The 11,219-nt window shown below is 34.4% G+C and overlaps 1 protein-coding gene across 1 annotated transcript in view; it reads right to left on the bottom strand.

Annotated features, from left to right (window-relative positions):
- LOC106478523 overlaps positions 1-11,219 on the bottom strand; it is a 20,733-nt gene that overhangs the window by 1,943 nt on the left and 7,571 nt on the right. Inside the window, exons 2-3 of the mRNA XM_022382140.1 lie at positions 8,242-8,462; positions 6,441-6,749 (exon numbers count right to left, since the gene is read on the bottom strand). Coding sequence (XP_022237848.1) covers positions 6,441-6,749; positions 8,242-8,435 — 503 coding nt within the window. The 5' untranslated portion in view covers positions 8,436-8,462. The remainder of the gene's footprint in view (positions 1-6,440; positions 6,750-8,241; positions 8,463-11,219) is intronic.

Here is an 11,219-nt window from a genome sequence, read left to right as displayed (position 1 = left end):
TTAAAATGTTGACAACCACTGGCTATAGATTTCTCTAAACCAATCGCGACGTAAGTATTATCGATCGTTCTAGAACCGACAAGAAACACACACAATAATAAAAAATGTTCATTGTAGTAAACGAAATAATAATTTGATTTAAGTAAGAGTTTTTTATTCCCGATTTGTAAAAAATCTTTATGTGATAGACAAAAATGAATATTATTTTCGACATCTGCGTAGCTGAATTATGGAAAATCCGTTATTATTCATGAAGTTTATATTCGCAGGCCTGTGTAATTCAACCCTATATGATATCACAACTGCAGTCTTATTTACTTTATGAGAAACGGCTAGAAAATCTGCCCTAAAAAACCGAACCAGAACCAGTTTTACCTTTGTTGTTTTCCAATTTTTACAGTAAGACTTTTAAAAAATATAGATTGCTGATGACTTACTTTTTTTAATAAGCAGTAACTTAGTACTTATAGATTAGTAGGTGTAACTTAGTAGTCGTAACTAAGCTGTAACTTAGTAACAGTACTTTAGAACTTAGCAGCCACAACTTAGTAGCCGTAGTTCAGTAGCCATAACTAAGTAACTGTAGCTTATAACTAACTAACATTAAAATAGTTATAATCATAACTAATGTTATAAATTAGTATCTAATGCACATGTTGACTCAAACAACATCTAACAGGTTTTATCTATAGTTGCGAACTACCTAACACACTTGTTGGCCCACACGACACATAAAAGGTTGTATCCATAGTTATGACCTACATAACACACATGTTAGCCCCCACAACATCTAAAGAATTGTATCCATAGTTACGGGCACCATAACACCCATGTTGGCCCACACAACACCTGAAGAGCTGCATTAAAACTTTTCTAATATACATGCTGACGTGGGATAAAAATTACTGGTCAGGTTTTTCTTGACCGTGTAATTGTCTCACCTCTGACATACTAAGTTTTTATTTCTTTCGACAATGTTTTGAATCACACAATTTACGTCTATTCTGTTTTAGTTTAATACCAAACTTTTCATTTTCTTTTTCATAAGTTGAGCGATTAGTAGAAACATTCAATTGTCAATGGCAAGTAAAAGGTAAATGTTTTCAAAGATAAACGTATATTTAACTGTATCATTAATATAAACAAAGAGTACAGGATTCTTGACCACTATGTTTTTATTTGACGTCTGTCGAAGATATTTTGATGTTTTTAGAAGTTGTTATTACTAATCACACACGAATACAGTTTGATCCAATATTCATATTTACACATGATCCTATAAATAAACATTTCCATTTTGCTTGTCTACAAGACATGTTTCTTAAGCTCTCATTGGACAACATGCACATTCATAGATCTAAGCACTCTTATTAGCCTTTAGTTTTACCTGGGTCTTATTTTTTAATGTAATTATTTTCCAAGAAATGTGGCACAGCGGTATGTTTGCGGGCTTATACCGCTACAAACCGGGTTTCGATACCCGTGGTGGGCAGAGCACAGATAGCCCTTTGTGTAGCTTTGTGCTTAATAACAAACAACCAAGAAATGTGTTTCTGTTGACTGGATGCGAGTCTGTTTAGTCTGCGATTGCCAGTTGTTAGGCATCAAACCTTTATACAGTGTGCTTTTTTACGTACACTAATTAATTCGTGCTGACGTTTATTAAAGTTTTTTTGCATGAACAGAAAGTTAAAACAAAAATGTGCCAAAACCAAAAATTACTTTGGTATGATTTAGTATATATTTTGAGAAAAGACATTAATAATTAATCAGGTATTTTGTGTGCGACTTTGGGAAATATATTTTGGCCAACAGGATGCAATCCAAGCACGTTGATGCAGTTTAGCAACTGGTTAACTACAGTAGTTAAAAAAATGTTTTTTTTTATTCATGACAGTGACTATACACCTGATTGAAACTGCCTTGCCCAATCCATTAAACCTTATTGAGCAAGCAAAAGTGTTTGTTATAAGTGATGTCAAAACAACAAAAACTGCAGAAAAGACACCAACTTATTTAAGATTGAATCCAAGAAAACTAGGACCTAGCGATATATTATAACATTTTTTGTCCCTACTCTAAAATAAAATGCACTCAAAGCAGCTGGTATCCAGTCTCATAGAGCTTACAGGATAATTTACCACAAATTTGATCACAAAATTTACGAACGTCATTTTAACCAAACAACAACAATAACAACAAACAGAAATCCTCGTACCCAGAGGATTATCAAAACAAATATTTCACTACCTAGTAGAGAAGCCATACATAAAATTATGATCCTATGCTGCTCATGAAAGTATTTCCTCCATTGTTCTCAATCTGATGGTCATGAATACACATCTTATCAAAATTTCCACGAACCGACCATAGTATGTGAAAGTCGTTTTTCAACAATATCCAAAACCACGTTTAAGCAGTCCAGAAACACAGATGTCTATTCGAGCTGCATTAAGTGATTAAACAGCTATGTGGTCTTGTATAATGGTATTGTTGCAATTCCACCCTATTATTCGGAACGAGTCTATACTTTACAGAACCAACCAGATTTATTGAAATATATATATGGTGGTAGTTTTCCTCTTTAAAAAAGTTGTATTTAATCCGAATGATAAGAAACTAAAACTGATCTACTTTTAATCTTAGATGAAACTGTGGTAACAATTTGAGACCGATAGCTCACTCGACTTTTTGTGTGGGCGTGCGCAAAAAATTGGGTCAAAATTTAGCAGTTTTTCTTGAATACCTTTGCACTTGTGACTTATAGTCAGACCAAATTTGACAACTAATTGTAGGATATAAACATATATTAGTTTACAAAAATGGAATAAAATTCATCAAAATATGTGTCATTATCAAATATCTTTTCAGTGTGATCGTTGCGAAGAAGAAGAAAATAATTGAAGAAATTCAATCAAAAGTGGAGATTTTATATCTCGTGTGTTTCTTAATGGATTGCCTTGAAATTTGATATGTAAAGTAAGTGTCCACTAGAGCACTTCCAGTGAATATATGGAATAGTTTGGATTACTACAGTCCGAGCTAAAGAAAGTGGAAAATTACTAAACTATCACTCCTATTAATAACACAGTTTGTTGTACGGGTTGTTGTGGCCACACGACACACTACTGTGTATGTTGATAGAGCCAAAAGGCACAACATGTTGAAGAAAAGAATTCTCGTATTATTTTTGGAAGTGGAAAAACTTTCATAAATAGAGCGTTTAAATATATGGGGATTCATAACTACACCCAAAGCCTGTCCGGAACAACACTATCTTCAGCAGAAGAAGGCTATAGCTTCGAAAGAGAGCCTTTCGACTCCCTACAAAAATCCATTATAAAGGAGTTGGAAGTATCTCCTTAATAAGACAAAATTTAGCAGTTTTTTTCATTCTCGTAAGTCTCACTCTAAAATTTATTGTGGCCGCACCTTTTTTCACACCTAAGGTGGTTTTGATTAGATATGATTTAAAAGTCTCGCTATTTGAATATTTTTCCTTGGAAAGGGGTGTGACATTTTCTCCATCCACATGTCTGTCTACCAGTGGGGCATTGTACTATCGAGTAGTTGGGAATACATGGTAAACCAAATATATATATTATAGGTACTAAACATGTGGTTCAAAGTGCCATGTCTCACACCTGTAGCGACATGCCCTTACATTAAAATTTGTAAATCGTTCTTATAAAATAAGTTTAGCCCTTTTTTATAATATACATTGGTTGAGTACGTTATATTTAAACGATTTTGGAGCCTCAACACATTGTTATAGTCCATGTCGCCACGTCCGGTCAAGCTCTATCTGACGACTGTGCATCTTGACAATACCCCTCCAACGTCGTTTACATTACAAAGGTCCCGTTTTAGGCTGTCGTGTCAAAAGCAAACAACTGCTCCCTGCTTGTTTTCTATAAGCCATCTAGTGTACGAGAGCTACGAGTTCCCAGCTTCCTTTCAGCATTCCAATCGCACAGAAATCTATAGATATGCGACAGTAGAACGGATATGTCGTGGAAGCAGCTTGAGTACATGTGACTAATGTCAATTTTACAGACGGGATTCTTCTTGATTATGGGGCACAGAAATGGCCTTTTCCACTGATCTATCTGTTTCTAAATGTACACTTGTTACAATATGCCACACAGTGCTTACCAAGGTTAGGGTACGGCTTATTGTAGGTCTCTTTCTAGATGGTCCTGATATCATAAGTTCATCGACATTTCTTTGTTTTCGAATGCTATTAAGCACAAGGGGTATCCCTATCTTGGAAATTCTAAGTCTCCGATTTGGATACATCTTTATTATTTGAGTCTTTGAATATTTTACATCGGAAAGGACTCCATAACGATCAATTTTCGATGGCATTACGCTACCTACGAACGCCAAACAATGCCAAAATGTAGTTATGATACATTCCGTTCTACCATGACTATATATTGGCTGTAACTGTTACGAGACTTGCTTAGTTGCATATTTGTTTATTTTTTTTATATAACGTGTTCAACCCTCTGCATGTATATTTACACTAATCGCTATTTATTATTTGTTCTACAGGTTTCATATAACTTATGAAAAAAATAATTCCATAATTTTCTGTATGACTTTTGAGAAGTTGACAATGCGTCCCGTATATTTTTTTTTTATAGAACATGTAGTCCGTGTTCACAAGCTTCGGTCTACAGGAGTATCCTGGTTATCAAGCGAGGAAACAACTTTCTTTCCTTAAACAAAAATAGAAACATTAGACGTCTTAGTAAAGTAATTTGACTTCCTTCAAAAAACTAAGCACCCTTAGAAATATGGAGAAAAACAAAGTTGACTAAAACAATTTAAGTACTAATAATTTATACATAATCAAATGGTCAACAATAGCAATATCTGCTATTTTACTGGGTGAAAAGGAACGAATTATTAACGTTTACAGTGAAAAAAAAATTGAAAACAGCTACTATACGAAATCCGTGTAGACAATATTTGTTGTCAAAAGATTAAATTTGTGATTACATTGGACTTGAAAACGTGCTGACTCAGCACCGACCAATAGCATTACTAAAAACTTGCTGATTCAGTATTGACCAATAGCATTACTAGAAGATATACATCTTCCAACGTTGAGAAAATTGTTATTATTCTACAGATCATTATCCATCCAAATACCTGTAAACGTTTTTTTCGTAGTTTACAATTCTTTATTGTACACACCCATAATGACCCACTCCGCCCTATTTCATAATCATTTGTATGTCACTCTACACTTTTTCTCACTAGCCAAAGTTATACCTAAACCAAGGACAAACTACTCTTAACAGAATTAACAATTAACCTATACATTTTACGTTTACTCAACGTTTCACAGTCCATAAATTTTTGCTGTACATGATATTATTTAAGTTATATACAAAAAAAAGACCAATTATCCAACAGCATTCCTAAGTTTAAAGGATGGGTACATGACAGTATAAAGTATTGTAATTTAAGTGACAAGTCACTGCCTATGAGGTCAATATGGGACGAACACTCTTCATATACTACAGATGTATTGTTTCTTGGCGCTTGTGTATAACGTTAAGATAATAAATAACACACAATGTTAAATGGGTACACATTTAAAAACGATTTTAATTGTGTACCCATTTTAACGTTGGGTGTATCACATTTTCTATGTAGAATGCATCATTTTTTTTTTGTATGACTTCTATGTTATTATGGATCTTGTAATTAACAAAGTAATGGACCCAGAAGCACTTTGATGTAAAAATAGTGTTAAAACTGTTTTTAATAAGCCGAGAATTTTCATATGAGCCAATTTTAAATTTGAATCGTATGCCTAAATAGGAATATCTTTATATATTTTATGTGAAATTCAATGTTGGTTGTAAGATAATAATTTACTATAAAGTTTTAAATACTATTCCAGTCTTGTTTAAAGAATGGCTTTCCGAATATATACAATGTAAGAGCAAGACTCGATAAAGTTGTTACGTTCAGTCCAATACAAACAGGAAAAGTCGTGTGTTTTATGCGTATTTAATATCCAACAATCTTTATGTTACTAAACCCAAATGACAGAAATCACTATCACTAGAACACTACGTATGAGGATACCTATAACCACATACATGTTTTTCAGAACTCCAAAAACTAACGTCAGAGAGGCATAAAGAATTAAACTGTCGGTTATCAAAGTTTTCCCTGTTAATTTATAAAGTTCGGACATTAAAACTTTGAAATCCTGGTTTTATTTAGTTTAAAACATAAATACCCCTTCCCCAATTTTTTCAGCGGTAAGTCTGAAGGCTTATAACGAAAGAAATCGGGTTTCGATACCCGAGGTGAGCAGAGCACAGATATCCTATTGCTTAGCTTTGGGTTTGACAACAAACAAATAAAATTAAAACGTAAGTAAGCTGAGAACAAGGTGTAAAAAATATACTCACTGGCATGGCATAATAGACACTTTCTGTTCAACAATACCTCGTTGTGTTATAACGTGGGATGCAACAAAGCGCCATTGATGTCTTTTGTTCAGTGCCACTTTTGGAGCAAGCGTGTTCTTTTGGCAACACGAGGAAGCTAGTGATCCATGTGTGCCTGTAGAGAAAGACCTCTTTGACCTGGGTTTACTCGGGGGTCCACCTAGAAGATCTTCTGGTGGCTCCTGTAGTCCTTCTCGTTCGTCCACAAAAATGGAAGACACGTTAAATCTTTTTCCTGAAATTCCTCTTAATACTGATGTGACGACATCTCTGTAAAGAAATATGTCGAAATGTTAAAATTTAGTAACTATGTATCGAACTGAACGGTTTTTCGCTGAACTGACTTTACCACTAATACAGATTGTTGTTGTTTTTTATCGGTGTAAAGATTGACTTCGGTACACTTCGTAAAATTAGTTGAATTTCATGTCTGATGAGACAATAAGAGACGGGAGTGGCCTTGTGGTTAGCATGTCGAGCTGCAGATCGGCAGATCCAATGTTTGAGCTGTGATATACCGCTGAAGACATTCCGCTGTTATAAAGCTGAGGGGCTATGCAACTGTGACAGTCATTCCTGTTAAGAGTCGTCACGTAAGCGATAAGTGTTACTAATTGGTTGACCTCCCTTTGTCAGCAGTTCTATGTCTGAACCGGCTTAAGGGGTCGTTTAGATTGAAAATACAGTTGAAATGGGTGTGATACTTATTATAATAATTACAAGTGAAATGGGTGTAATATTTTCAATAACTACAAATAAAATGGGCGTGAAACTTTTAAATATTTCCGGTGGCTCATCGGTAAATCTGAAGACTTATAATGCTAAAAATCGGGTTTAGATACCCGATGTGGGCACAGCACAAATAGCCCACTGTGTAACTTTGTGCTTAACAAAACAAAGAGAATACTTTTAAATGATTGCCTGATGTTTTTTTAAAAGTATTTGTAATCAAAATAAAAAAGTTGTTCCAAAACTATAAATATTAGGATTATCGAACATTAGTATTCAAAAAGACAGACATAAATTTGTTTGTATAAACTAAGTTTGAAAGAATTGTTGTTTGTTTGTTATGAATATTAGGATTATCGAACATTAGTATTCAAAAAGACAGACATAAATTTGTTTGTATAAACTAAGTTTGAAAGAATTGATGTTTGTTTGTTATGAATATTAGGATTATCGAACATTAGTATTCAAAAAGACAGACATAAATTTGTTTGTATAAACTAAGTTAGAAAGAATTGCTGTTTGTTTGTTATGAATTTCGCGCAAAGCTATACGAGGGCTATCTGCGCAAACCGTCCCTAATTTAGCAGTGTAAGGCTAGAGGGAAGGCAGCTAGTCATCACCACCCACCGTCAACTCTTGGGCTACTCTTTTACCAACGAGTAGTGGAATCGACCGTTGCATTATAATGCCCCCACGAGCGAAAGGACGAGCATGTTTGGTGGGACGAGGATTTGAACCCGCAGAGTGCGAGTCGAGCTCCCTAACCACCTGGCCATGCCGGGCCTGAATTGTTACAAACTCCATATTCTACAAAAGTGTTCGTCATGTATTCTTTGTAAAATTCTATCTTTTAGCAACATCGAAACTTGTCAGGAAAAACAGATAAAAGGGGTTACCATATCAAAGAAACTACGAACTAAGTAACGTGAAAAGGTTTCAGGAAGTGTACAACCTTGCTCTGTAGTTTAAAAGGATATTTTATTATTTTCAGCTAATATCTTAACATTGTCGTATAAGATGTGCAGTGTCTTACGTTGGATAGTTGATGGCATGTTCACAGTACGTTCTTCCAGATTCTGCACATGCTGGCCGTCGGCCTGGAGGGGCGGGAAGGAAACGAAACCATTCTTGTCTAATGCGTCGTTCAGAGAAAGTACTGCTATAGATGGTGAAAACACTGCAGACCGCTAGGAGAAGCTTCACTCGTGCATGACTGCCAAACATCATTCTCGGTTCCGTCTTGTTATAAAAAAAACTATAAGAAACAGCCATACAAATAAAAACTATTTAACTACTCAACAATTTAGAGACCAGTTTTTATTTACGGAAAGGCATACGTATATCATAAGGAAAGCTATAACTAGATATAACTCTCAATCCAGAGCTCTTCAGGCCGGCTGGAATAGAATAAGCACATTAGTGATCGGAAGACTATTTGTGGTTGAAATATTGTTGCTATACGCTCTTCTAATTCTTCAAAATTCCTAAGGGATTAGATTAAGAATGTAGTCTTTAAAAATGTAATAGGCCTAATAATAATGTCTTATGACAAGCATAACTGTAATTAGTCTTCGCCGGCTTGTAAAAGGCGTATACACCACCACTCCCTCTATTGTTTCGTTATGTTCTATTTACTATTGTTACGCACTATAAAACCGTTTAACATTTATAAGTAGTTTGACGCATTGCAGTTTCGTTTCATTGGTTTGGCAGCAAATAATGTTAAGCGATTTCTTTTTAAGGTCTTTGTTGATGAATTACAGTGGTATACCAATTGTGTTACTGCGCACTTAAACAAACAAACACTAGTTAATCACCTGTAGCTTGTTACGATCTTTCAAAACCGAGAACCAAGTCTATGTGTTGTGTTTGTAACAACGTTTTTAAATAAAATCATGTCACATAATATCCGTTTTCAAACGAGTGCTGCATTCGTTAAATCACAAAACTCAATACTTCGATGTCGTTAACGATAATACTTCTTAGAAGAAACATTTGATAAAACTTTGAATATTTCGAATCCCTTATTTATTTCTATTTTTAAGTTTGATTTCTGGAATAATAAAAAGGCGACATTTTCATGAGTTTCAATGAGAAACTTCTTAGTTTTTTTTCCCTTTACTCTCCCCTTGTATCCATACGTTATTGACTGTGGAACCAAACTGATTCAGGCAGGGTACAAATATTTGACGTTTGTCAAAGGCCAAAATATTATTAATGGAAATCATTATTTTTGGTGTGTAGTTTTAATATAATTGCTAAATAGTAAAATAACGTTTATTTCTTTTACACCACATTTTCAATTTTCTTTAAATAAAGGTTCTTGATGGAAATAAGTATAATTAGAAGTGGTGTGCCTCGATTACATCAAGTTTTTAAACTCATGAAAACTTTTATATAGATAATATTAATTGATAATTTATAAAAAAAACATATATACACATCTACCTTAATGTATATTTTTATTTCGAAGCGTAACCTTATTTCACTGCATACAAACCATTATGAAAATAATTTACGCTCTTTAATTGAAGCCTCTTGTTTCGACTTGTAGAATCCCTTTAAGACGTGCTTTATTGATTTATATATAATGAGATGCCAATACTGTTGAAATATTGTTACATGTAATGACCTATCAATAAAGTTGAACCATTGTTTCAACTTGTAGAATCCATTTAAGAATAGCTTTATTTACTTACATGTAATGACGTACCAAGACTATTGAACTATTGTTTCAACTTGTAGAATCCATTTAATAATAGCATTATTGACTTACATGTAATGACTTATCAATACTGTTGAACTATTGTTTCAACTTGTAGAATCCATTTAAGAATAGCTTTATTGACTTACATGTAATGACGTACCAATACTGTTGAACTATTGTTTCAACTTGAAGAATCCATTTAAAAATAGCATTATTGACTTACATGTAATGATTTATCAATACTGTTGAACTATTGTTTCAACTTGTAGAATCCATTTAAGAATAGCTTTATTGACTTGCATGTAATGACGCATCAATACTGTTGAACTATTGTTTCAACTTGTAGAATCCATTTAAGAAGAGCTTTATAGACTTACATGTACTGACGTACCAATACCGTTGAACCATCTAAAGCAGGTTGACGCACTGGCCTAGTTTCGTACGTGAAAAATGTAAGATTTCTTAAACACCAAAAATGTTGTTTCAATAGCTTTCAGCCTTGGACCGAGATAAGGGAACACGACGTTTTCCGGACGTCACGTCCGTCGGCTGCTTTGAGACCTCGAAATTTTCCCACAGGGATGACGATTGTATTACTTTTTCTGAAAATTCGTACACTATCTATCGCCAACCTAATTTTTGAAGCTACAGAACTATTAGAAGTTAAAAAGATGCATCTGCCAAATTTTCCTACAAACAAATAAAGAAAACTGAATAAATCAACATTTCAGAAAAAATGAACCATATGGATATTTGGTTAAAATCTTCGTTTTATTCATTTTTCGAAACCTATTCAAGTACACTTATTCATTGTTATATATATCAGTAAGTGTACTTATCATTCTATACAAATCAGTACCTGTATACATACTTCTATACAAATTTCTAAAAATATCTGTCTGCCAATGCAAATGCTCCCCTTTAATAGTCACTCACTAAACAATATCTGTACTAATCTTTCAATACAGATCAGAAGCTGTACTAATCCTTCAATATAATTCCCTAAAAACATCTGCCTCTCAGTACAAATGCGGCCCGGCATGGCCAGGTGGTTAGGGTGCTCGACTCGCAATCTACGGGTCGCGGGTTCGAATCCCAGTCACACCAAACATGCTCGCCCTTTCAGCCGTGGGGGCGTTATAATGTGACTATTCGTTGGTAACAAGAGTATCTTAAGAGTTGGCTGTGGGTGGTAATGACTAGCTGCAGTCTCTCTAGTCTTACACTGCTAAATTAGGGATGGCTAGCGCAGATAGCCCTCGTGTAGGTTTATGCGAAGTTTGTTTGTTTTGGGCTACTCTTTT

Source organism: Limulus polyphemus, unplaced genomic scaffold, assembly GCF_000517525.1.
Source record: "Limulus polyphemus unplaced genomic scaffold, Limulus_polyphemus-2.1.2 Scaffold220, whole genome shotgun sequence".
Classification (NCBI taxonomy): domain Eukaryota; kingdom Metazoa; phylum Arthropoda; class Merostomata; order Xiphosura; family Limulidae; genus Limulus; species Limulus polyphemus.
This window is presented reverse-complemented; position numbering and strand designations above follow the sequence as displayed.